Raw genomic sequence first — 27,189 nt, 5'->3', positions numbered from 1 at the left:
AATAGTAGCTATCTTTAATCTAATAGTATTATTACGTACTTATTACTTTATTAATTAACTTATTACTAGTGTATTTAGTAAGAGAGACTAAAGTGCTATTATTATTACCCCTATAACCTAGAGAGTAGTTACTTATAGCGTAGTCGCTAGAGGTATAAGATTTTATAGGCTAGTTTCTTAAAGTTAAAGGGTAATAATAAGGCTATAAAGGCAGTACTAATATAGCCCTTTAATAACTATAAAGCTTTTTATTAAGCCTAGTAGTTATTTAGCGTATACTAAAAGAGTAGTATAAAGAAAAAGGTATACCTAAATCCCTTATTAGCACTATATAAAGGTTAATAAAGACTTTCTTACTTATATAGTAGTACTATAAGTATAGTAGATATAACTCTACTAGCTCTAACTAATAGTATAAATTACTACGCGTTATTAATAAAGTTAATAAAGTTAATAAAGTTAATAAGGTTAATAAGGTTAATAAGGTTAATAAGGTTAATAAGGTTAATAAGCAGCCTGTTATAAATACTATAACTAATAAGATAAGTAACCTTAAGAAGGGTAGATTTAGTTAGTTAAATTAAATCTAGTAGTTATAACTATACTAACCTCTAGGCAGTAGATAGTCTTTTTATCTTCTCCCTTATATAACTAGGTAATTTATTCTTACTAATTATTTATATAAGTTAATACCTTCCTAACTTTATAACATATAATAAGCTAAATAACTTTAGCCTTAATAAGTTATATAGTAGTAAAGCTAATAACCTAATATATATAGCTAATAATAGGTTATTAATAGATTTATATAAAAGTAATAGAGATAAAAAGTAATATAATAAGGCTAATAAAGAGTAAGGTAGTAAAAGTAAATAGGTAGTTACTATAGTTAGATTTCTTTACTATCTATTAATAGTTATTTTTTTCTTTTATTACTACTTTAATAATAGCACTTTCTCTACTAGTTATAAAGGTACCTTTAATATTACTACTATTTTTATTAATTAATATATTATTAAATAACCCTTATGTACTATTAAAGTTAATAAATAAGTAATAAAAATAGCCTTCTATTTATTTTATACTATAACTAACCTCTACTATATAATTATAAAGTAGCTTATTAAAGTTATATAAATCCTTTTTATCTTTATTTTATTTTAGGTACTACTTATAAAAAAGCTTCTTAAGGTTACTAAATACCTTCTTAATAAGGTTAAAGTTAGGTAAGTATAGTAGTAAATATAATAGTTATATACTAGCTAAATTATATACCTCTTAAATATCTTATTAGTAGTAGAAGCTAGTATTATCTATAATAATAACTAACTTTATAGTAAGAAAAGTACTACACTTAGGTAAAACCTTATCTTAAATCTATACTATAAACCTATTACTATTTATTATACTTAGGTATATTAATATATTAAAGATACTATTTATAGTAAAAGCAGAAAGGATTTAGTATTACTACCTATATTTAAGCTTATCCTTTTAATATAGTAATAGTCCTTTTAGCGCCTAACTTATTCTCTATACACCTATATATTTATTAACACCTAACTTATTAATAAATACTAATTACTTTAGGTAGTATTTATAAATAGTATATATTTAGTTATACTATAGTACTTTATCTCTCTAGGTAGTAATAATATAAATAGACTTTAATATTTACCTAGCTATATAAAGCTGCTAACTAATTATTAACTTATAAACCTTTATATTAAATTACTTATAAAAAAAATCCTATATTTCTTTAAGGCTAAGGTTATTATAGTAAGTAAGAAGCTTTAATAACTTATATAGTTACTATACTTCTAACTTTATTTAGCTTTACTAACTAGTAAGATAAATTACTACTTAGCTAGTTATTTTATAATAATAACACTATTACTAGACTATATAGGTAGTATAGCCTAGCTACTTAGTAATCTTTTTATCTATTTTCTTAAATAACTTAAGGATTTACGCTATCTTCTTTTACTTATTTTTATTTAACCTTAGTGCTATTATATTTATTTAATATAGTATTTATTTAGTAAGGGATAGTAGTAGTAGGTAATAGTAATAAGGTTATTATAGACTTTACTTTTTTTATATATATATTACTCTTATAACTTTATTAACTTAGCCTCCTGTTTAAAAGGCGTGCTCTTATAGACTATTATAATAGGAGACAAACCTATCTGCAGGGCAAGTGTTAAAGAGATAATTAGATATACGGCTGACAAGTGGCTTTATATAGGTCTAAATCCCCTTATTATTGTTGTTGTCGCCAGTATGCGCGACTTTGAGTTGTTACGACTATCTAATGTTAGGTAATGTCGATTTTGGATCCTGTCAGCCAAAAAACGCGAATTTGCATGGGGTTGCATTTGTGTGGCGCGGGTGCACGGACTGAAAAATAGGTTTTGGACGCTGCCAACGCAACAGACTGTACAACGTGTCTATTCGATCGGTCTCTGTCGGAAACGTTTCAACGCTTCTTCGCGCGACGCCCGACGCCGCGAGGCGACGGAAAGGAATCCATATGGCCTGTTCCCCCCTCCCTCGCAGAGACGACTGATGTACCGTTGCCGAGCCTTCGTCTGATTCGCCAACTACTCCTGAAGCTATATTTCCATATGAAGATCGGCGTAGTACAATATACTTGGCGAGGCCGCCCAAATGCTACTACGACGCTGTGCATCAAGCCACAGTTGGGCAAGCCACTTGCAATGTGGCGAGTGCTTGCGTGTCTCCAGGTCTGGACGCTCCATCAATTTTATGGTCTGTTCCTTTACTGGTTGCTCCTCCGTCGATCTGTCGATCTCCGGAAGGCTTTTCTGATGCTGACGGATGGTCCAACTAATTACTGGCAGGCGATGAAGCCACAGACGGCCCATTAGAGGCGGTGTCTTGACACTGATCTTTCGATCAGCGCTGCGTGCCTAGCGCAAGCAGTGCTCCGGGAGATGGTCTGATATGTGTTGTCACTTTGACGAGATGATCAGGGCCTATCGATCAATACTTTATACAGCAGCCAATTGTTCTGGCCTCGACTACGGATACCGAAACACTGCCGCGTGTGCCGACTGATACTGGCATTTTTAGTACGGCAATGCGGCTTCTGTGCGTGTGCTCGGCGCCCATCCGTCGATCGAATCGTTCTTACACTTGCGGGTTGAAACCAGTACTTGAAGCCTCAGTTGAAGGTGCGCGTCGCAACAATGACCCCCATTTCATGTCGGGCACATGAACCACCTTCTGAGTGATGCCCCGTGGTGTGGGGGGTCGCGTGCGGGGAATTTGGGGTCGGAAAACAACGCCAATGGCCTTCACGATGGTGACCCTCCCAGGCTAAGGGCGGCTCTCCAACTTCATCGGATGCAGCTCTGGGTCTGTTGATGCGGGCTACATGGGAGAGTTTGCAGTCATCTAGCAATTTCGCAGAGAATCGTGTTTGCTCAGAAATGGGCATCATCGGCGCTCTCTTGCTATCGCAACCAGCACTACGTCAAACCGTACGAGAAGACTCCGTACATGCGAGGATCAGATTTACGGCGCATCGCATCGCATATTGCAATCTCAGGGCCTTCGGGCCCTGTGCCGAGGCGCAGCTACAGCGCATACCGTCGTCTTGCATCATGCACAGCAGCAGCACGAGAACATCATCAGTAGTCACCAGAGTGGGGTGAAGGCAAGCCACAGGATCCTACTCAGGTACTGGTACATCAAGTGATCGAGGGTCCAGCCGTGTCCTAGAAAAGATGGCACTCGCCACAGTGCCGTGCCGAGGCTGCTCGACCAGGAGTGTGAATGGCTCAAGGTACGACGGGACGGGAGCCGTTTGTCTTTCACCGGTGGCTCAACTGGTGCTCCCGATACGGATATACAGGCGTCGATCATCCGCAAGTCGGGAAGCAGCGCAAGACAGGGTCACGCAGGATTTCGTCTGGACCCAAGAAGCAACAAGAGAGACGGCGGAGAAATCACGGGATAGCCTTTCTCCGGTGTGTATTGATGCAAGCAGTCGTGCTCCGGAGAAAGCACCATGCAGAAAAAAGGAGGGTTTGTTGCATGGAAAATGACATATCCGCTTCTCGTGTACGTCAAGACAAGAAGATGTGTCGCGATTTGTGAGGCTGCTAGCCACAACTGGTGCCACAACTTGACAATCCAGCACTTACACACCCTCCACGAGAAGACGATCGCTGCGAGCTAGCTCTCAAGCTCGCACCATTCTCCAGGGGAAATAACCAGTCAGAATGGTCCGCACGTCAAGACCTCAGCTGGGCAAGGGTTCAGCCACCCTTCGCTAGAACAATGAAGTTTAGCGGAGCGGGCTGAGGAAAAGCTCGGCTCCCATGTCAAGCGCCACATGTTCAGAGAAGACGTTGATCACTTGCTCCATGCGGAAACAAGGGCGGGCCACACCCGCGTGACCCGGAGTCTCGGACAGATTGTGAGTGGCAACTTGCGTGGCTGAAGTGGCTGAGCAGGCCGGTTCGGCCATTGTCAAGGGGCGTGTCTCTCATACACCCGCCACATGGAGAGGAACGAAGATTGTTTTGTGCATGGTGCCGCTCTTGCAGCTGCTAGGCATCGGCCCCCCCCAGGGGTAAGTGTCCTTGGGGTCTCGTTAAGAGGAAGTCACTTTCTATCAGGCCAGCAGTGGGACCGCTCATTGGGCGGCGGCACCCCTACAAGATTCCAGACTCTTGGGATCGCCCAGGAGGCTTCGGGCGGCATGCCATGGTGGAGGGGTTCCATCAGAAAGGGGACGCCCTCTGGCCAGCCACAGAGGGGGTGGGCCGCCTCGCCGAGGCGACGAGGATAAGAAGCGGCGGTGCCCCAAGATACGTCAAGTCATTTGCCGATGTTTCTGACGGACTGGTGATGGGCAGGCTTGAAAGCCTCTTCACTTCCTTCCGATCTCTCACTTGTATTTCTTCGAAACCGCACGAGGAGGATTCTACAGCTTCGATGAGGAAGCTTCCTTTCTTGTTTCCTCGGTATCCTTGTGGCCCCTCACCCTCTCTAGCCACGGCCAGGGATCTGGGATTCTTTGCTCGGTAGTGGGAGGGACGCTTGCCCTCCCGCTGGAACGTTGACGGTGAGCCAATAGCCGTGGCACATACGGCCCTGTCGATTGCCTGATGCGGTAATCTCGAGGCGCTGGCCGCACCCGAGGGTTCTCACGGCAAGGTAATCTCGAGAGCAGAAGCCGTGGCGGTGTTCCCTTTCTGTCTCCGGTTGCGAGGGGGGTGGGCGAACGAATGACCTGAAATCCGTGGGCGACCACGGGGGCCAAGAGGGAGGGGGCTAGGGTTGCACGAATCTGCGATTCACAGTTTTCATCACCACTCTCTCCCCTAGGTATATGCCAGTGGACGACAGGATCCCCCCTACCTGCAGACCGACCGCTAAGAGGGGCCGATCTTTGCTGATTTACGAGCCATTCAGCGTGACAACGCCCTGATTTTGGGGGGCGCCTCAGTGCTACAGGCCTCTTGAGCTTTACTCTCCCCCCTTCCAGGATGGAGACTGCTGGAGGACAACAGAAGACAGGAAAAACAAGTGTTTTGACTGGCCAATGCAGAGGGGGGGGGGGGGGGGGGGTGAGGCGGCAAGTCGTTGCCAGGCAGGGAGAGACTCCTCGATCTGCAGACACGGTGGCGTGCTGTCTTTTCAGCGGGACGAAACACCTACAAGGAGGCTACCCGGAGCTTCCGAAGGGGGGGGATGGCATTCCGATCTACGAGCACGTTCGCCGATATTGAGACGGTGATGCGGTGGCGGGAGCAGCACTGGGGAAGTGATCGCCAAGAAACCACTGTCACTTTGGGGAGAGGAAGAACCCAGGGACCCTGGGATGGCCTTTCTCTTCCCATCTTCTGGGGGGGGGTTCTGTTGCTGCGTTTTGCCTTACACCTTTCCGGCAAGGACTTGAGATGATAGACGGAGATAATCATTGACGTTCAGGTGAGTGGGTATTACGTTGACAGTATGAGGCCAAACTCTCGACGATCGACATGGTGGATAATCATGAAGAGCTGCGTGGGATGGGGGGCTCGATGTTTCAGAGCTTCTCCGGTCTTACGGGAAAGGTAAGGATGCGCTGAGCAGAAGAGCGTGAAAGCGAGAAAGGTGGTTACTGATGACGGCAAGGGTTGTGGCGGACGGAGCATGAGATCTGCGGATCGTCTTTTTGGCTATGACAAGAAAGTGGGGGAAGTTTGTTGCCCCTTCTTTTTATCTCAACCCGTTGCAGGAGAACATTCTTCGCATTCCATCATCCGAACCACAGTTCGCCTGGACAAGAGGCACATAGTAGCTTTGTCCCCTATGGGCCGTTATATCTCATTTTTCTGACCGTTGCAAGATTGACGAGACTGGGAGGAAATGGATGAGTTTGGGGAGGGTTACCTTTCAGGTGAGAGGAGGCGATGGTGATCGGCGGGATCGGCCGTGCGTCATTGCCACACCGGCTTTTGCCACGGAGACCACCGCCCCGTTGCTAACGTGTCTTTATAAACCCCAACGAATGCCCTTCCCCCGGGTTTCTGATGCACCTCCGTTCTCTTTGATTTCCCCCGTGAAGCCGGTGTTCGTCTGTTTTGGTCTTGGTAAGCCATACTTGACGACGCCTGGCGGACGTAGAGGTCGAGATAAGCGATGAGAACAACTGATATCGAACCCAGAAACGACGATTCGAAACCAACGCCGGTATGGTTAGAAGAGAAGGGATACGAGATGAACGACGGGGTCTGGCCGGCCGATGACCTGATTGCTTTACTCGGGTCGCGCTGCCGAAGAGGGGGAAAAGACGAATTCGGACCTCGGGTTGAAGAAGAGAAAAAACCGAAAATTTGGACCATGTGCGGCACAACCAATGTTTCCAACTCGACGACGGCGGCGGCGGAAGAGTGTACTCGAAGTTCCTTGCGACCCCACGACTTGGAGGCTTGGACATCCGGCACGAAGCTCCGAGGGGAAGACTTTTTTCACTTTCTGGAACGACCGCGATGTTGGACGACAACTCAGAAGAAGCGACGACTACGAACGCTTAGCGGAAAAGAAAAAACAAACGGTCGATAAATTATTATCGCTGGGTAACGCCTGCCAAGAAGGGGAAGCGAAAGAGAAAAGACATGAATCTCGCACCACACGGGTGCCGTGGTACGAGAACGTCAATGGCTAGGGGTTCCTGGGCGCAGTTGTCTGTCACGGGGGACGGGGTTCCCTATTACCTGATGGTTTTGAAAGAGATAAGTTGATGGGGAAGCTTCCCGGGATCTACCGCGACGGCATGAATGGTAAAAGGGGAAGCTGAACGGGCTGGGAGGCCGCGGGGAGGTAAGTGGCATCCCTCTCCCAGACTCCCATACGTCTGGCAACCGCCCTCCCATCTCCTGACATCACGCTCGCGTCAAGTGTCGTATGCAGGAATACAGGACACGAATACTGCGTTTCTTGAGGGCTTGTGAAAAGATACTTGCCTAGCTCGTGGTGTTGTCGTTCATCTGGCTTCCGGGAGGGCAGGGGCCTAGCAGAAACCATGGCCCCCTTGAGCTCTGGCAATGTCTGTCAAGGCCACCGTTACTGCTCGACATACAGCGTAACTGGCTTTTTGCAATACAGCCCGATTTCATCTTCCCATCATACAGATAACGGATGTCATGTCTCAGGCCCGGAAGCTTGGCATGTCGGGGCCGGCGTCGCGACCTGGAGAGGGTTTGCCACCACAAAATGTGTATGTCAGCGGAAACGTGACTATGCGTCGCGCCGTGTACCACTACCCATTTTCATGCCGAAAACAAGAGGAATATGAGGCTGTTCTTGAAACGGAATCTCAGGCCAGCTCGTCCCTCATATGTGCTACTCCTCGTTATGCCAAAATCGACATAAACCCTCCCTCCACCGCGATATCATCGTCGCCACCCTGACTCCCATTTGTAAATGCTTTCCACGCCACGCTGCGTATCCCTGGCGCGCTGGAAAGTGTCAGGTAGCTCTGGGCACTCCAGCCACGGCGACATCGGCTCACCTGCAGGCTGCGCGCGCTCAAGTTCTCGAGCTCCAAGCAGGAGCCTCCCGCGTCTGGGAGCGGAGTAGCCAGGTACTGTGCCGTTACGCAGGAGAAGCTTGAAATCAGTGTTTCAAACATCTTCAGATTTCGTTCTCTTGGGAGAGACGGAAGAATCGAAAGTTTGGGGCTGTGGTCGAGTTGGGGAAAGAGTCCGGTCAGCCTTGAAGCACGCTCCTCGTGTGCCCACCTCGGGTATGTTTGAGGACCGCAAGGGTCAAGGGTGTATCGCGCGTCGCCTTTTCAAGTTCTGCGATGGAGATGTCGTCGGTCAGCAGGAGCTGCCGGGGGGGAGGGGAGTGTGCAGGGTCAACCTTGGCACGTCGTCTACGGGAAGTAGTGCGGTAGTCGTCGGGTTGGACTGTAGCCATGACTTATATCCGAGGTTGAAGAATCCCAAGACGTGGGTTCTTGGCCGATGATGTGAACAAAGGCGGCATAACGAGGCTCAGTCCCAAAGGGCTGGTTCAAGGGCCATATCAGGCAAGGTGAAGTTGGGATGACCGGGTAGAGTCCGGTGGATAGAGTTGTACGAATAGAGGCAATGTGACCGAGAATAAAACTCGCGACCCTTTTGCTGTTTTTCTCTTCAACATGGCGCTCGAGAGCAGACGCAAGGTTGACGCTGGAGAGAAGAACTGGACAAAAGGGCACTTTGTTCTTATTGTTTCCCCGAACAAATTAGTAGGAGAGAATGTGAATTATGCGAAACTTGTTGTATTCTCATCTGACTACCAATCCGTCAAGCCTTGCCTCGCCCCACAGAGTCTGTTATTCTGAGAGTGATTCGGACTCTATTGCAATGCCTGGGAAAGGCAACAACTGTGTTGCACAAAGCAACATGTCAATGCCAAGCCAGCCTTTGTATCTAACAAACAAACCCTCCCAGCGAACAAGCCAAAACTGGCCAAGATAAAAAGGAAAAGAAAAAAAGACCATCTTCCGCAGCAAAGAGGTGGTATTCACGACAACCAAAAGTGTGGTAATGCGAGGTCGACATTGTTTGTGAATGTGAAGCTTCTCCTCTCAGCCCCAGAACCCCATGTATCTTTCCGTCACAGACCCAAAGTTCCTTCCTTTGATTGCCACATGTGACCTTTCCGGACAACACCCATCACTTCTTTTTGCTGTGATAGATGGTGCTGTACTTGGGGGCATTGTGGTTGCAGCAAGGGCAGTTTGGGTGTAGGTATCGCATGCGGATGCCGGAATCAGTGCTGAAGAGCTCGATAACGACACCCTTCTTCTTGACACCTCCAGCGACGGCGTAGAGGCGGACACCTCGGGTGTTGAACTCGGCCCAGAGGCGGTTGAAGGCCGCTGAATGGCGGTACCAGACATGGAGCCAAGGGAACAAGTCTCCGTCAATGGGAAGGCGTCCGGGGTGCATGATCTTATCCTTTGCCACAATGTCTCTGGTGTCGACGGTGATGTCCTTCAGGTTAGGCATGCGGAAGAGTGCTCGGAGGCCGGGTCGGTTCAGTCCTGAAAGGAAGTCGAGGCTGGGAAGCCAAAGGTGATGGATGTGTTGAAGCATCTCGAAGCCCGCAGGGGTGGGCAGCACGACGGCTTGCTTGTACCAGTGCTCAGCCATGGCGTGCTCGAGTTGGTAAGAACCAAAGAACGGAACAAAGCTGTCCGTCTCTGGCTGGACCCAGGCCAGGACCGGTGCATACTGCTTCCCCATGCCGCCGGCGTCGTCAATCATGTAGAGGCGTGGGAACCGGCGGTGCACAAGAGCGCGGCTCTGTCTGTTGACTTGGGAGGGCAGGCGGAGCTTAGCAAAGCGACTCTTCAAAGGAGGCAACTTGCAATTCGGGCAAGGCTGCATGTCGATGACAACTAGCTTGGTATCGGCTGTGAGTTCGTAGGTCAGCCACCACGTGAGGGTGACAGCTGGGTCGTCGGCCAGGTTGATGAGGGCCTCGAAGATATGGAGGATTATCTCATACGGGATAGCAGGGAGACTCTTCTTGGCGGCCTTTGGCAGCTGAAGATTCTGCATGGCCTTGGTGAGGCCTTTGAGATTGTCTGAGGCCATCACTGCGGTGATTTGATTGTTGTGTTTGAGGCAGATCTTGTGTGAGGTGGAGTTTAAGTAAAAAGATGGTGAAGGTGAGTTTGGCGGTGGGGGTTTTGCATTCTGGGAGGTACGCAAGAAGAAGGCAGGTGCGGCCAAGGGCTAGAGAGAAAATTCGGATGAAAAGAGAAGAAATTCTCCTACAAATCAGTTTTACCAGAACCGTTGGTCAATAATCTAAAGAACCAGGAAGACGGGCAAAGGAGATGATAACTGGGTGCCTGCAGCGCAGAGTTTTCTATGCCTACTTCCTTCGACTCTCTCAGTTCACCAACTTACCGTTGAAGTCCGACCTAAGTCGTTCGTCTCTTGATACTAGAACGCCTATGATACATATAACCGTACTTGAGCTCAAAGCCGTTCATCTGTATCAAAGAAGGAGAACTTGTTTGCAATGCTTCACGTAGTTCCAAACTTGAAACAGCCCTCGCTCGGCTTTGTTCCAACAGACGCCCTTATACCAGTAGGGGAGATTTGTCACGTATCAAAACGATAACACTTATATCCCGTGACAAGATTCGTCTGGAGTCTCTAGGTAAGCTCCATCTACGCAGGCTATAAACGTGCGTCTCGAAATTATTGGAAGCTCCAGCAAACAGCCCAAAGATAGAACTTCATCTAAGTGATACTAAATTGGCATACGGCCACTGGAATACCCTACTGCACCAAGTGAAAGACTCGGGAATGGGTAGGCAAGTTGGTCTCAATGAGTGTATCCCACAGAGTGCGAATGGACCTCACATGACCCAGAAAAGGGCCTCTGCAGATAACTACTGACAGCTATTGGACAGTTAGCCTGGATTGCTGTAGTCTTATTGGTGTCAGGTTATGCGAGGTCCATCCGCACTCGCTGGGATAAGTGGCCTCGATCTTACTTGCGTTAATATTGATATTGCAAGCGAGAGACATCACATATTGATATGACGAACACACCCTTTTCTTGTAGATAATTGATACAACGCGGCTGTCTTCAAGAGGCGGATAGAAATATATTTTTGAATATCTCTAGCTTCTCATGAAATGCGAAGTAATGGTGATGCCGCATTATGGTCTTTTCCAGCACAGAAAGCTTCCAAAGTTGCTTTGTTGAACAAAATATATGTAAAATTTCAGGTCCATCAAACTCCTTAACCAAGCAATTATCTTCAAAATGACCAGGCTGAGTCGTAATATGATTTGATTGCGATTGTTGCTCTATGGCCATAGACATGCGAAGAACTCAGGGCAACTCTCGGGCTCACCATGGAGGTGGTTCAGTCGACTATTGAACGTTTGCGGTCCGTCCCAGTGTTTCCTCTCTGGACCCTGAACTAATAAATGCCGCTTCAGCGCCACATTCCACGAAAAGCTCGAGCACGCGGCACCGCTAAAATGCGATGCGCTCAGCAGAACCAGGAAGTCCACCAGAGCCTGCTGATCCCCTTGAAGATTCTCCAAACCATCCTTGTTCCCAAGCAAATCCTGTTTCGTAACGACGGTGATGCTCTTGGCTTTGGCCTCACTTTTGAAGGTTTTGACTTGCGTCGCGTCGCCATTTGCTATATAGACGAGAGAAAGACCCGCGTTAACGGCTTGTTGGAGGTAGTCAGCGGTCCGCTTAGCCTCAGCGAACGGAGTCCGCGTTTCTTCAGAGTCTTTTCCCTCCTGCAGGTATATGCCAAGATAGGCGTGCTCGGGGATGGTGCCCGCATATGTACCAGGCTTGCTAGGTGCTGCATCGCCCTCAGGTTGCGTGAGTTTGGAGCCGGAGATCTTTGCCATCTGAAGCAATGCTTTTGTTGCAAGCTCTCGAGCGTCAGACCTAAACTTCAGAATATCCCCAAAGGCTTGCGCAAAAGGCTCGCCGTCGTTGTATATCGGAAAAGTCAGATACGAACGCCCAAGGTCAACGATGAACGGGCCATAGCTAGGTCTTCCAGTCGGAGAGACATCAGTGTGTACTTGCCCAAGCCAGTCGTACAGCTGGCCCCTCCATCTATTAGGATGCTGAATCCCTATGCTCGGTATCTTCTCTTCGTCAATCAGTGATTCCGGAAAGAGGCCCAGAGACCATGTTCGGGGCGGACCGAGCGCTTTATAAACTTCTTCCACGTCATCGTACAAGCGTAGTTGTGGACATGAGAGACGAAGGGACTTAATGAAGTGGTCCGCATCGAACATATATCCCATATGCTTCCTTTCACCTGTGGGAATAAGTTTGGGTTACCGTGATCAGGCGCCTGTTCGCTCACCCGTCTGTTTATCGGTTCTGGTGCCCGAACCTTTGAGGACAGTGATCCTAGGCATAACCAGGGACCCTCCTGCCAGTATCGCATACCGTATGCAGTTAAGAATCGAGTTCCGGATGTCTATAATTTCACCAACCGAGTTGTCGCAGGTGAATACGACCTCTGTGTTTGTGTTGGAGTCCCACTTTTGCCCATTGCAGACCGATCTAACTTCTAAAGAATCAAGAGGCGGGTAGTCGAAATAGTCGTCCCCCTGCGAACTTGGCACCCAGGGAGTGATTTGTACCTGCAAGCTGGGATCAACGTTTTCGGCTCGGATCCAGAGGGCCTGTATGATAATGAGTAGTATAGCGGCAGCAGTGACATAATGACTACCGGGGCGCCTTGTAGAGTAACGTGTTGAGACACCCATTTTCGTTCGGTGAGAATATGACGGATGGAGAGTGCGCTTGGAACCAAGTTCTAGACACGAGTCCATTCAAGTATTAAGAAACTCAAATTAAGATTTAAGGGGCTTGGTGCTTCCCTTGGAATCAATATGGCTAGTGTGGCGTTCCGCAACCCGCCCGACAAGTTGGCACGCGCCTTTGAATGTCTTACATCGCCCTTGCTTAGCCTCCCGAGACGAGGATATATAATAGTCAAGGACGTTTGCCCCTCTAAAACTCGGAGCCTTAATTTAACAAAGCTTCTGGGCAAAGCATACTTTCCCTTATCATTCGAAACAATGTCAAGCTGCTGCAGCTTTTGTCAATAGCAGCAAGTATCCCCATTGGGTGCTCAGACTCTCTTGGGCTATTTGCAGCCATGTATGTCAAGCGACGTGGCCTTTTCTTTTTATTTATTCCAAAACTCAAGGTTCAAGAAACATGCCATTACTATTCACTGCTCTTCTATCCCGTTTTCGCTGTGGTTCACCTATGAAAGTGTCCGACTGTCCTGTGTGTCTTCAGGCAACCTTACCCCACCAAGCTTTTGCTTACGTGCCCAAAGTACACCCCCGACGGTGACCTGGCTTATGAAAAGAGCTAGTTGTATCGGGGTGATCTTCAACTTTTGAAACGTAAAGAAAAATATTGTCTGACCGATGACCGTTCCGATGAATGACAGAGAGACTGTACCCAAGGCTTCGGCCCAGGTCGGCGTCTCGCGGGCTGCCATTGCCCAAAGCACTGCAAATTGTGTTATCTCAAGCCGATTATAATCGATTGTGCCTCATTTGACTTACGGGACGGTACAACACGGTGCAGCTGCTGAGCGAGATGGAGGGGAAACAGTAAGTAGCTCCCCAGACTTGACGTGCCTATTACAGTAGCAGCACCTGAAAGTAAAGAGCACGTAGCCACCGTACGAACTACAACAGCGGTGTTAGCAGTTATATTATTACTCTTTCGATGTAGTATTTCACTTACAAAGCTGCGACGGGAATTTGTGGACGGCAAGCCCGACGAGAACGATGAGGACAACAGCTCCAGCTTCCGGTGCATATGAAATAAATGCATTCACTTATGGACCTGTAATACTGAGAGAGCACAAAAGAGATAATATAAATACAGAAAAAGGCTGTATCAACTCGATAACCAGTTGCTATCAGAGTAGTGTTAGTGTAAGCAAAGCGTCGGGTAGTTCTAGTGCAACTTGCCTGTCGATCCCGCCACACACGCTTCCATGTGACAGGTCGAAACTCAGATGCAGCCGACCTATTGGAATAATACAGCTTCTCATGTGGAGAAAGCCAAGTGATGTCTTTTGGGCCGCCGATGCGGCTCATGTAGTTCGTCCAGAAGAGAACAGCGAGAGCCACAGTGTTCAACACAAAAGTCAAGAAATTGATATAGATAACAGTGACAAGTGAGCCCCTTTCATTGAGAAGTGTTGCTCTGAAGAAGCTCCAAAGTAGAAACCGCAGAGGAAGTTCGTTTGTTGGATACCATGATAGCATGTACTTTATCAGTGTCAAGGCAAGGTTCCCTTTGGCAAATTCACAAGCCAGGGTGGTGGGTATGTTGATGACTCTGCGAGTTCCAGATAGTCGGAGACTTTGACTGTTTCATAGATGCCTTTATCGAAATCCTTGACGAAGCAAAGGTACCTTGGTCGGAGTAAGATTGGTGAACTAACAGTTCGTCTCCGGTCCGAGGGAGGGGGAGCCCGAGCCAATCTAATGTTATCTGTGCATGGCTGTTCAGATGATCCGGTATGGTCCTGGAAAGCGAAACCGGTACTTCCGTCATGTATATGTGTTGGAGCGGGTTGGTACGGATGCGACGATGAACCGTCATCCGTTGACCGAGAGACGCGAACAGTGTCATAACGCAAATCGACATTAAAACCCGGAGCATCAGTAAAATGAATCAGGGACTCGTGCAGATGTCCTGCCCAGCACACCTATAATGTGTCAGCATAAATCGGCGGGTGAAGGACGGCCTCATACAAGGACGCAAATGATGGGCAGTGCGAGGACCAGCTTCAGTGCTGTCACCGCAATTGACCTAATGCAGATGTCATATTTGCGTGTGCCGCGTATGAACAATGAGGAGCCGACCCAATACGAAACGCGAAGAAGAGGTGAGACCCGTGAGGATGGTTTCCCTAGACGACTCCATCTCGACGTTTCGGGCAGAAGCTGTGGGCTATCGCCGGTCTGGAGCACCAACGGAACCAATCTGCCGTCAGATGGACGCTGCCACCAGTCATGGCTTGGGTCTATGAACTGAATCTTGTTGCCTGGTGGTCAGACACAGCCACGGCGGCTGTGTCGCTGCAAGAAACCTTGTCAATCTTTGATTGACGTCAGACGCACTTGAAAAGAGAGATTGATTTATTGGCTGGTGTCTTACATTTATAAGCCCGCATAACAGTCATGAAAGGGAACCAGCCACTCGTCTCCGTTTCCAATCATGTGAAGCTGCTTAACCGTGATCGTTTCTGGGCAGTTTGTGTTTTATCATTTACACTATCTTCAGCCCCGAAGCCTGGGAAACAGCTTTACGTCACTTACTAACTCCGCAGGTGAGGGTTCGTCTTGACTTATTCCCGCGGTTTCTCACCTTCCGCTTTCTCAAGTATTACTAAAGAAAGAGTATGCATCTTTGTTGTGCTAAGAATCTAGGAATACCATGCGCAACCCTCCTCTCGTCTCGTCGCAAAGCGACCCCAGCAACGGCTGATTGGCTTGACCTGTTATCGTCTGGCCAAAATCTATCAGGTTTGTTCAAGTTCCCAGATATCTCATAGGGATATGAAGTCAATGTTTGCTCTTGTCACAAGTGATACAAGGCATTAATTACTGCCTGTAATTGACGACGTCGTTTTTACGACTGCTCTGGTTGAAATCTCCCAAATCTGTGGCAATTTGTTGGTTGACGGGACGCCGAGCATGACTCTAATACTCGGGGGCTTCGAGAATTTACGAGTCGAAGTCAGCTTGATTGATGTCAGTAGAAACATCTTGAAGATTTGGCTGCTCGGTAACAAGTTTGATCATTGTCAGGTTGCGCTCCAGAGAAGCCCCTGGACAAAGGATGATACTCCGCACCATGCAGGTAACGGCAAGAGATAATCGTGCTCGCGTAGGGTTGAGACGTATGTACCGATGCAGAGCTTCAGTTCTTTCGCGTATTGAATCACAACTCCAGGAAGCGACTATTGCATAAATCATAAGGTTTATAGCTTTGCCTCCGCTCTTGAGCGTCTCATGGTTGGTATGGTCCTACGCTCGGCTGACTGAATCACGAGGTGCATGGACCAAGCTAAGAATTGAATAACGGTCTCATTGTATCACGTATGGAAGTGGCGATTCTTGTAACATAGGTTTAGAGATGAAGTCAGTGAGCTTTTTTCAAAACGTCATGTATTTCTTATTACTACTATGTCTTCTTTCTCTTGTGACCAAAATCTAACTCTTGGCTGAGATTTGATGAAGTTACCCCCCCTGGCAATGCTTCTTGGCAGTAGAGACTGAGACGGGAATTATTATTTCCGCGTCGAACGTAGCGACAAGTAGTTTTCGTTTAAGCTATACTCGAAGATGTAGACAATAGGGACCTGCTGTCAGTATTAGTCACATCACTGAGGCGGGAAGATTATGGTACTTAGGGGCGCCGCATTTCCGCGTTTGATGAAGTGAAGTCACAGCTCTTACCGAATGCTCCTTTTGAGTTTCGGTCCCCCGGACTCACAACGGGACATCAGATGGCCAGTTGTGTTGTTCCTTTTCTCCGTAGATCGGAGCCGAAGCGGAACTTGCACATTCGTAGCCCAACAACTCTTTACACTCCGCCCCACTCCTCGGTGCCGATTTGGCTTATTGGTTTTGTCCGTTGGCGTCTTCATCTCGGCCCGTCTCCTAATACTGAACACAGAAAATGCCCATTGTCATACCAAGCAGTCAGCAATCACACCACTCAAAGAATCTCGTGAGTGCAGCAGACCACCTACCTACCGACTTTAGTCAAACCTGGTTCGCTACGCTAAGACCATGGGTTTGCCAACTCCACACCCACTCGGATCACGGCGGCCAGCGCCCCCGCCGACGTCTCGAGGGTGACCGGCCTACAAGGGACAGGCGCCGGAAATAGCGGGCTGCATGGTATGCGAAGTCGCTATTGACGCGCTTTACCCCGTACACACGGCAAACTTTACGCGCCAGCACATTGCTCCAAGTGCATATTTTCGTTGATTTGAGGGTGCAGGGCATCCCGGAAAGGAACTTCGGCTCTCTCGCCCGTATGGAACCCTGTCTGGCCTCTTTTGTCATACGACTGGCGGCAGCGTATCCCCGCCCGTGGGGAACGGCTACTCTACCCCGTTTCACCTACCGATCACGCAGTCGGTAATGCAGAGGGATGGAGTTCGCAGCAAGAGGCTGGGGAAAGAATCCGGATTCCACACCTCGGTTCCGAGTGGCCTGCGTCTCAGTCTCAGGGCGGTTCTTCGTCAACTCGCAACAATGAGTCAAAGAGTCATAATTTGTATCTCCTACAACGGCATGCCGACCCGCACTATCGGTCAAGAAAAAGCGACTATCTTAGCCCGAAGCGATGCGATGCGACCTTAGTCCCGCCGGTATTCCCGGGGGGGGGGATGATTGCCCAGGGTTCTCCCGTCTCTCTTGCGCCGATTGCGTGCCTTGAGTACCCACCACAACACCCTTTTGAGTCGGTGGTATCGAATGCGGGTTGCCTTCCATCCATCCATTTCGGGTACTATTTCCCCCTCGGCCCCTCTCCGTTCAAGAGAACAGACCGCGTTGCTAGAGGATTGTAAATCTCTGACACACCCGCTTCTTCATCCTCAACCACTCATCAATCCGCGCCTTTTGGTGACAGATGGGAAACGCGACCCGTCCCGTACTGGGTTAATGCCGTAAGATACCGCGACGTCTAAAAAGCTATTCTCCCGTGGCTCGTAGTGCTACTTCTAGCCTGCTGCCATCCCATTCCGCGGAACTTCATCGCTCCCTTTCCAACCTTGATCGACAACCAAACTGTGTGCGGAAAGGCGGCGCGGCACGTAACGTCCAGAGTTTCCTCACTGCGCGTCCATCGACCATGAGCGCCGCGCTGGATTCGGAAAAAGGGTCCCACGTGGCCGCCAAGGACGCCATGGTAGCCTCGACCACTTCTGGACAAGACTCGCCGCCACGGCGTCCGTCAAAGGGGGCCGAGTCTCGGCGTAGCCACCGGAGCCGGGCCTCGTCCCACTCGTCCACTGACACCGACCCGCTGGACCCCCTCGAGCACGCCTTGACGGTCGACCTAGAGACGGAGGCTGAGCACGCCGCCAGAGAGCCCATCACCTACACGCGCACCGGCACGAGTGTCGGCAGCACCGCGTCGCGACCCCCGGATTTCGAAGTCGTCTTTGAGCCGGACGACCCCGAGAACCCCAAGAACTGGCCGTTGTGGTACCGCGCCTGGACCATCTTTGTCGTGTCTCTGTCTACCTGGGTCGTCGTGCTGTATAGTACAAGCTATACTGCCTCCATCCCGGGTCTCGTTGAAGAGTTTCATTCGACGCAGGTCATCGCAACGCTTGGTGTTACCACATACCTCCTCGGCCTTGCAGTTGGTAGTCTGCTCGTGGCGCCGATGAGTGAGCTGTACGGCCGGCAATATGTTTACATTGGCTGCTTCATCATCTCATCACTCCTGATTATTCCTTGTGGTCTTGCCAAGTCCCTGACTACCCTAATCGTTGTTCGTTTCTTCGGGTAAGCCTCATTCTCGACTCAATCGTCCCGTGCTACGACCTAACCTTCCTGTCCTAGCGCACTGTTTGGAGCCGCTTTGATTGCCAACAGCCCAGGAACTATAGTCGACATATCTAACGAGGAATACCGCGCACTCGCCATGTCCTTCTACAGTATCGCACCGCTGAACGGGCCCGTGACGGGACCTCTTATCGGTGGCTTCGTTTTCCAGTATATGGGCTGGAGATGGACCAACTGGATCGTCCTCATTATTGCTGGCGTCGGTATCTGCCTAATGCTCACCATCCGCGAGACGTACGCACCCACCATTCTCCAGCGCAAGGCAGCAAGAATGCGCAAGGAGATGGACGACCCGCGCTGGTGGTGCCGTTACGACGAAAAGGTCTCCAAATTCCATCTCATCAAGCTGAACCTGAGCCGACCCTTCATACTGAGCTTCACGGAACCCATCCTGTGGTTCTTCAACCTCTGGTAGGAAACCCAGCATACGTCATGCATGTACTCCGAAACTGACTATAGTCAGGATCTCCCTCATCTACGGCATCCTCTATCTTTGCTTCGTCGCGTACCCGATTGTCTTCTCTCAGTACCGCGGCTGGGGACCTGGCGTCTCCGGACTTGCCTTCATCGGTATAGGCATCGGCACCATCCTGGCTATCTGTTGCGAGCCCCTCTTCCGCCGCATCATCAACGCTCACCCCAAGGACCCTGTGACTGGCCGTGTCCCGCCCGAGGCCACAGCCCGCGTCATGACTATCGGCGCCGTCCTCACCCCCATCGGCCAGCTGGTCTTCTCCTGGACATGCCTGCCGGCGACCATCCACTGGGCGATCCCCATCGCTTTCGGCATTCCCTTTGGCGCCGGCAACACGATATCCTTCATCTATGGCTCCAACTACCTCGCAGGAGCATACGGCATCTACGCGGCCTCCGCTTTGGCAGGAAACGCTGTCATGCGATCCATGTTCGGAGGCACCTTACCCCTTGCGGGGCCCGCCATGTACAAAGCCCTTACGCCCCAGTGGGCCGGCACGCTGTGCGGGCTGCTCGAACTCGCTCTCATTCCCATCCCTCTCATCTTCTGGAGATACGGTGAGAGGATTCGTGCTAAGAGCCCTGTCATCCGGCAGATGAGGGAAGACCAGGAGAAGAACGAGAGCAAGCGTGCCAAGCACCAGGCGCGTATGGCAAGGAAGCAGGACAAAGAGGCCGCTGCCGCTGCCGATGCTGGTACCGGTGAAAAGTCGACTGGTGTGCTGGCGAGTTCTGAGCAGGCCGAGCCAAGAGACCCTGAGAAGAGTGTGTGAACTTGCACATTGTACGACCTACCCTGAAATCGAAAACCGGGTATATAATTAGACAAGGTAGCGGTGCTCTTGCCCCCACTGGAGGAGGAATATTGGATGCCCCGGCTGTCCTTGCAAAACGATTTGTTACAGCATATACCGAGTCGGTTAATATTACGCCGACAACTGGAAGAGTACTTGGACTGTAAATGCAGATGGAAGAGAAACAGTCGGGTAGCTATACACTTAGGTTCAGAATCAAAAAGCGACCCAGCATTGAAAATTAGACTTTTCAGAGGATGGCATGGAAGGTATATATACCCTCAATACATGGCTTGAAGTCCGTCTCGAGGTTATGTAATAATATAGCTGCAGTTCTCCTATGACATATATCAGCTTCTTCTGTGACTCACCACCGTCGCAGGTGTCACCCCGGAGTTCGTTGCAATCGACCACCTCTTCTTCATTTACCATGATACGAGAACCCGTTGTTCCGGCTCGACCATCCGGTCCGTGGCCTGATGGGCTACTGTGGAAGCCGGCGCCTTGGCAAAGGTATTCTTTTTCGATATCAGTAGAGCTTTGGGTACTGATGGAATTTCTGGTGTCGGTCGGGTTTCTATATTGAAGGAACGATAATATCAGAGATGGCACTAATCTCAGCTCGGAGGCGGAATTCGGGAGGTCCTTGCGTATGCAGGTCCTCATCTGGCGTAAGCAAACTGCTGTCTGGCTCTCGTAGCATTTTGACCTTTGTAGATGCAGCGGAATGCATCCTCGTTGCATCCGCAGGGCGACATCACCGAAGGAACCGATGACGACCTGGCTGTCAGTACGTCGTTGGGATTAAATGTTTCCATAGGCACTTGGGTGACTTGAGTAAGCGTTGCAGTTGCTCGAGGAAATAGATTGGTTGTCTCAGTAGGTGTAAAAGGAGATGACATCAATGGCATGCATGCCAGAGTTGCCCCGCGTGGCGCTGAATGTCTTCTTGGATGAGAATGGGGGTAGAAAAACTGCCAAAGGGTGTAGCAGTGTTCCCGTACTCAGAGACCAGTATCACAGGCCAGGGGCATCTTTTAGAGCCCCGACAGGCTGATTGACCCATTGTAATCAGATACGATTTCTTTTTGCCAGGCCTTTCATCCGCAAACCGTTGGTACGGATTTCTTGACTGCGTATATCAATGGCCTCACTGACGTGTAACATCCCTCATGTTGTCCCAGATTGCGGGCTATAACTTTGCCAAAAACAGTACCTCAGAAGACTTTGGTGTCAGGGATCAATATAATAAACAACCGTCCTTTGATCTCATGGCATTACACAGCATCAGCACCATTGAACAATTTGTTTTACCTCGTGTGAAAGATACAAATTCTGAGCCTGCCCCACATACAGTGTCCAAAAAGAACTCTGGTGAATTCTATCCTTGATACCATTAGATCTGAACAGTAAATAACAACTGTGCTCGTGCGCCTCTATGCCCAAAAGGAAAGTTTGATAAAGCAAGCAAATACAATATCAAGCAGTACATATAAATGGAAAGCCTCCTTGAAGTAGTGAACAACTAGCATTCAGGGTAGGAAGCAAGGAAAATAGCAAAAAAGAGACACATTGGAAGATTGAAGTCTGGCGGGTAATTCCAAGCCAGCATTTGAATAGGATGTGCATTTTGTTTATCGACAGAATTCCATGTTGTCTGCAACCCTTTAGCTCGAGTCTTTGCTACACTTTTGGCCTAGAAGCACCCAGCCATGACATTCAGATGACTGTTCATGAACTCCAAATAAATCCAAGCACTTGTACATGGAGGCTGAAGTAGTTTACTCTAGTCGACGCTGATTGTTATATGAAGGCCGCTTTCCAAAACCGCCAAAACCCATGCAAGCAATTTCGTTCAAGAACTCAAGATGGAAACGGTACGACCAGAAACTCGCAATCGCATGCACCAGCGGATAGCATGGCATTTTCGTCATATCCAAGCAACTAACGAGGAGAGAAGAACCAACAAGCGCAATATAACACTGATGCCTGAAGCCCTGTCCAAAGAAATTGGCGATCTCAAAGCTCGGTTTGCTGACTTTCCTCCCTTACCTCCAAGGCTTCCCCGGCCAGAATACGCCATACATGATGGTCTGTTGCACCCTGAGGATACGGCAGAATTGGATTTCTACTGTGCATGCAGGATGGGTTATCAGGATGACGTCGAAGCTTATGTCCGGGGTTCCATACCAAGTCACGCTGTCCGCCAATTCGGCCTCCAAATGGCTTCCTTCGGCAACCAACCTCAGATTGCCCGGTACTTGCTACTAATTGGTACAACTCTGCATGGTTATGTATTTGAAGGCACAGAACCAGGCTCGCAACGAAAACAGACCCCAAGAGGCGCCTCCATTTTTGAAACATATCCCAAAGGAGACAATTTGATCCCACTGTTCCAGACTTTCATCGACTTTGGTTGGCATCCAAACCAAGCTTGGGAGCCTACGCAAGACACTTGGCCCGTTTGGCCATTCCACTATCTTTCCTGTGTTTGGAACCCGCCCCTGGTAAGGTTTCTCGTTTCTCATGGTGCAGACCCTGACATGGGATCTTGTTGGCCTGACCTCCGAGCTATGCACGGGCTCCATGAAAGGCTCGACTACTCAACGGAAATCCCGCTCCATCGTCAGAGTACCTCGACTTTAGAGCGTGCAATAGAAGGCTGTGACCCCGCGTCGTTTGAGATGCTAAGGGCGAGTAGTAGCTTGCCCGTCAACATTGCCGAGTTGAGCCCGCTGTTCATCCTCGCACTGCCCGCAGAAGAAGATCACCGAGAGAATGGAAACAATGAGACAGTCTCGTATAAGTTACTTCCGTTTGATCAGAGGCGTGCCATTGCTGAGCACATGTTGAATTTTGATGATGTGGATATCGATAGAGTTCGGGTCATGGAGCGAGGGGAACAGCAGACAGCTCTAACATACGCCTGTTCCATGAGGGATTGGGGGTACGCGGAGTGGCTGTTGGAGAGAGGGGCCGACCCTTCCATGCTTGACGGAAAGGCATTTTCTCATGATCAAAACAAACTGATGGAGCTGATTGGCAAGTTGACTGACAAAAGCCCGGGGCACGAAATCCAGGTTGCGAATCAATATGCCAACTCGAGTTTGCGACTCCAGCTGGACAAATGCAAGCACAAGCTTGGCGTGACAGATTCACACAAGTGACAAGACCATCCGGCCGAGCCCAAGTAGTACCAGTTTTCAATTACGATTGCTAATTCGTTGATGGCCGTAATGTTTTGGAACGGTTTGGCTTCTGCTTCTGCTTTTGTATATAGACACGAATCTTTGAGATCACAGAAGAAATGCAATCATATTTCACGATAACCTGTTTTGTTTTAGATTGCAGGCTTCTATTCAATTGCAATAACGACTAAGCTGAATGTACATATTAGGTATCAGGTCAGAATCCCAAAGAGCCAATGCAATTAATCAAAGCCTCCTCTGCTGAGGTCCGCTGATCAGCAGCCTGTTTCGATGTCAACCTCTTAGGAACAAAGGGTGAGCTAATAATCTGAACGAGCACTGTCAGGTGTCAGGCGCCACGACGGGGCACCGGGGGGGCGGACACGGATAAACTATTGACCTGGGGCCACGTAAAAGGAGAATTCTGCAAGAATCTTAGGGGATGGAAGGGGCAGATAGGAATGATCGTCACAATTGACCCTAACTGCACCGATCGTTGACTCCTTTACTCGATACTATCACAGCCTCTGACATCAGGCTATAGAGTAACCAAGATCATGTGACCTCGGGCGACTATAGTAAACGGTGCTCGCAGCAAATGGTGGTGATAGGTGTTCTTCTCTTCAACATCAGCAGCAAAAAAATTCAATTACTCTCGGATATCCTATTCGATCGGATCCTGTGATACCAGCAGGCACAAAGGTCCCTCAACTTTGGCCAGCTGAGCCAAAACTGCCATGCCGGCGGTCGTGCTGGGCTTCATCGTATTCCTCGTGGTTAGGGCGACGTTCCAGGCTTTGGAAAATGCCCAGACGTCATGAGCCTCGGCTGGAAGATCGTTTGACTTGAGTGAGCTCGTGAGAAGAGCGTTTGCAAGGCGTCCTTCTGTGACATCTGGACCATGACCTCTGTTGATGTGCCCCCCCCCCCCCCCCCCCCCCCGCTGGCAAAGATGTAAAGAACCCCTGGCAGGGGCGAGAGACATAAGATATTCTGGTTGACGTTGGCGACGGATGTGAAGTCGTTCTTCACAAGCCCTTATTATTTACGTGCGGAGCTATCTTCTACTAACGTGATGATCTAGAGTGGACCATGTGTCATTGATCTGACCTCAATTTGCAGTATATTGATGGCAAGTAACCCCAGGCCAATGGCAATTCTTTCGCTATATTTTGTTTGAAGAGAGAAGATGCTTAAAAGCTTAGTCCAGGGTTGCTTTTTATGCACCATTAATTACCTCCCTTCCCCCCCCTTACTTCATGAGTCTGTCCTTGACACCGGTCTGGATCGCCTTCAGAAGAGCGAAGTCGTATGAGTCTTCACCCAAACTCCAAACCGAAACACCACCGATGCCACGAGCCTTGACGATATCATTGAACTTGCGGGCGACAAGAGCTGGGGTTTCCCACGTCCAGAAGAAAGGACCGGCGGGATCCCAATACCACTGGCCACCTCTGATCTCGTCGGTCTTGCCGTTTGCAAGAGCAGCCTTGAAAGACTCCAGAGTAGAGGTACCGTTGCAGACACCATAGTCGGATTGACACCCATTGCCACAATGAGCCTCGGTTACACCACTGAAGCAGTATCAGTAAGTAGTGCTACCGGTGTATTACCAGATTTCACTTACCAGAAGCCGTACTGGCTGCAGCAATTGCCAGTGGGGCACTTGTAGAAAGTTCCAGCGCCACAGGAGTCATCAGGAGAAGTGGTCAAGTTGGTAGGAGAGGCCAGAAAATTGGAAGCCTCGAATGTGACAGCTCCAGATTTCCCAGTGTCGGACCCATCAGCAGCCTCAAGCAGTTGGGTGGGACATCCGATCCCCTGAGTGCAGTTGTAGCCGACGGCAGTGGTGAACCATTTCGCGTACAAGGCGAAGCCGAGATTGATCTTGGCAGGCTCAACGCCAAGCGCAATGTAGGTGTCAATGGCCTCGAGGGAACCTTGTACGTCGGTATGGTGCTTAGTGATGTTGTCGCGACGGTTCATCAGATCGTAGGTCATGACCTATATTCAGAATTAGCCAAGTATATTTAGATACGCCACCGCTATGCTATGGCTTACAGTGAAGTGGTCGACGGCCGCGTTGATCTTAGGAACTTCTTTCCTGGTGAATGCAATCATGTCACGCTTGAGACCCGGCGCGGTAACGGAGAGTTCCATATTGTGGTGTTTTAGCTGAGTCTTGATTGCAGAAAGAAGTAGAGGGAATGTATGGATCTCCTGGGTTTTGTTGGCGTTTGGGATCTGCCTGTAGTCGGCTCCATTGCCGCCAGGGTACTCCCAATCAATGTCTGTTGTCAATTTTGATCAGCTGTTGTTCGTCACGGACTTCTTGGATGTTTGCTTCACTGACCGACACAGTCGTATCCAAGGCTGACCGCAGCATCGGCAACATTTCTGGCGAACTTGCTGCGGCTCGAGTTGGTCGAAGCACCATGGCTGAGGCCATCCGTATCACCCCAGCCACCAATGGACATGCAGACCTTGGTGCCGTTATTGAAGAGATCCCGAATCTCATCTAGAGGCTTGAATGGCTTATACTCGCCCGCCGGCTCGGACGCAAATAGGGATGAGTTGGTAAAGGCCGTGATGACGTGAGTGACGCCGTCGACGATGGATTTCTCGGGTAAGCCGGCCGTGTGATACCTATATGAGAATCAGACACCAAGCCGCAGGTTTTCGGAGTTTGCAGGGTTTTCATACTGGTCAAAGTACATGACATAGCGGGGGGGCGAGACTGGAACAGGTACTGAGAGTGGCAAGCCAGAGGGAATCGGAGCAGAGGCAATAGGTGTCCAAGGTACAGGGCCATCGTTACTGCGAGGGGCGTACGAGGTAGCCTCAACAGCCAGGGCGGCCACAGCGGCCAGACCAAGTGTTCGGGGCATTATTACTAGCTGAGTCTTAGTGAAAGAGAGTGTATGCTCGAGGGATTCCTGAGGCAGTTGGGTACTATAACTAAACAAAAGAGTGACTGTAGAAGCGTTGGAAGCGCTATCAAATGACAAAAGTTCAGACACACGTTGACGGAATGGGATTGTTGCCCTTTCATATACTCGCAAGAGAACCCATTACCCAAGCATATATCTTTGCTTTGAACTCAAACTAGCGAACCAGTCGGGATTATGGGTAGTGCACCGGGCTTCATTACCGGTAGCCGGTGGCATCGTTCGAGGTTTTCAGGCTGAGCAACAGCTCAGCCAATTGCAGCCATCAGTGTTACTGGAGAAGATTGGACGGCAAACTGCCAAAGGACCATGAGGGGGGTTCATCCCTGAGTAAAACCCGGCAGTACGGCACCTCGCAGTGTCAAGTAGAAAGAACAGACGTGCTGGTCATAAGCCAGTGTGAATTTGATGGTCCTGGCACGAATCATCAAAAGGGGAGGAGGATCAACATTCCCGAAAGCTTAAAGTGCTGCTTTTGAGCAAAGCCGGAAATTAGAGTGGGCTCGACTTACCCTGCAACAGGCTCACCGGCTAGGATAGGCCTGTCCATACCTGTTCCCAACTGAATCATGCCATAGGTGTACTAACTAGTAGTAGTGTAGCGGCCAAGGGCCGCACAGTTCGTAGGGGGGTATCCATTGTGGGGCCGAAAAGTTCTTGGGGGGGGGGGGAGGTGGTGGGGGCTTAGGGTTAGGGTTGATAGGCTTATTTAAGCTTAGCTTAGAGTGTGAAGAGTGTCAGAATTTTAGCATATGCTGAGTATATACTAAGTATATACCTTAAATTATAGTACTATCCCTCTATCACTATAGAGGACTTAGTTAGAGCTAAAGTAGCTAAGTCCTCTATAGTTATAGAAGGTGAGTACTATACTTCTTTAGGATATGCTAAGGATGTGCTGAGATTAATTTAGTTACGTTTTTTTAATTTACACTGTGACTAGGGCTTTTACCCCCCCTCGAACTTCTGCCCCACTGGCCGGATACCCCCCCGAACTAAACACCCGCGGCCAAGGTGAGTGACCAAACAGAAAAGCTTGGTAGAAGCACGAGTGGCTCCTGCTGTGGATACCTTCGGAGGAGTGAAGTAGCAGTACGGAGTACTGATACCTCGATGGATGAAGTCTACTGTT

The 27,189-nt window shown here is 49.2% G+C and overlaps 6 protein-coding genes across 6 annotated transcripts; 2 read left to right on the top strand and 4 right to left on the bottom strand.

Annotated features, from left to right (window-relative positions):
- Positions 1-9,185: 9,185 nt before the first annotated feature.
- GLRG_06665 (uncharacterized protein) lies at positions 9,186-10,112 on the bottom strand (the record flags this gene model as incomplete). The annotated part of the gene is made up of 1 exon (XM_008097519.1): positions 9,186-10,112. The coding sequence occupies one exon, from the start codon at positions 10,110-10,112 to the stop codon at positions 9,186-9,188; it is 927 nt and encodes a 308-aa protein (XP_008095710.1).
- Positions 10,113-11,345: 1,233 nt separating this feature from the next.
- GLRG_06664 (uncharacterized protein) lies at positions 11,346-12,791 on the bottom strand (the record flags this gene model as incomplete). Its single annotated transcript, XM_008097518.1, has 2 exons — positions 11,346-12,334; positions 12,383-12,791. The coding sequence occupies 2 exons, from the start codon at positions 12,789-12,791 to the stop codon at positions 11,346-11,348; spliced, it is 1,398 nt and encodes a 465-aa protein (XP_008095709.1).
- A 5,140-nt stretch (positions 12,792-17,931) lies between these two features.
- GLRG_06663 (major facilitator superfamily transporter) lies at positions 17,932-19,900 on the top strand (the record flags this gene model as incomplete). The annotated part of the gene is made up of 3 exons (XM_008097517.1): positions 17,932-18,593; positions 18,651-19,064; positions 19,117-19,900. 3 exons carry the CDS (start codon positions 17,932-17,934, stop codon positions 19,898-19,900), a joined length of 1,860 nt encoding a protein of 619 aa, XP_008095708.1.
- A 1,922-nt stretch (positions 19,901-21,822) lies between these two features.
- Positions 21,823-22,929, top strand: GLRG_06662 (uncharacterized protein; the record flags this gene model as incomplete). The annotated part of the gene is made up of 1 exon (XM_008097516.1): positions 21,823-22,929. A coding segment is annotated over one exon (1,107 nt), but the record flags the coding sequence as incomplete, so codon positions are not given.
- Positions 22,930-23,773: 844 nt separating this feature from the next.
- Positions 23,774-24,094, bottom strand: GLRG_06661 (uncharacterized protein; the record flags this gene model as incomplete). The annotated part of the gene is made up of 1 exon (XM_008097515.1): positions 23,774-24,094. The coding sequence occupies one exon, from the start codon at positions 24,092-24,094 to the stop codon at positions 23,774-23,776; it is 321 nt and encodes a 106-aa protein (XP_008095706.1).
- A 267-nt stretch (positions 24,095-24,361) lies between these two features.
- Positions 24,362-25,997, bottom strand: GLRG_06660 (glycosyl hydrolase family 18; the record flags this gene model as incomplete). The annotated part of the gene is made up of 5 exons (XM_008097514.1): positions 24,362-24,683; positions 24,737-25,113; positions 25,171-25,400; positions 25,463-25,755; positions 25,813-25,997. 5 exons carry the CDS (start codon positions 25,995-25,997, stop codon positions 24,362-24,364), a joined length of 1,407 nt encoding a protein of 468 aa, XP_008095705.1.
- Between the last annotated feature and the right edge of the window lie 1,192 nt (positions 25,998-27,189).

The sequence above is a fragment of the Colletotrichum graminicola genome (genome assembly GCF_000149035.1).
Source record: "Colletotrichum graminicola M1.001 genomic scaffold supercont1.27, whole genome shotgun sequence".
NCBI classification, from domain to species: domain Eukaryota; kingdom Fungi; phylum Ascomycota; class Sordariomycetes; order Glomerellales; family Glomerellaceae; genus Colletotrichum; species Colletotrichum graminicola.
The sequence above is the reverse complement of the archived record's forward strand: the minus strand, read 5'-3'. Positions and strand labels throughout refer to the sequence as shown.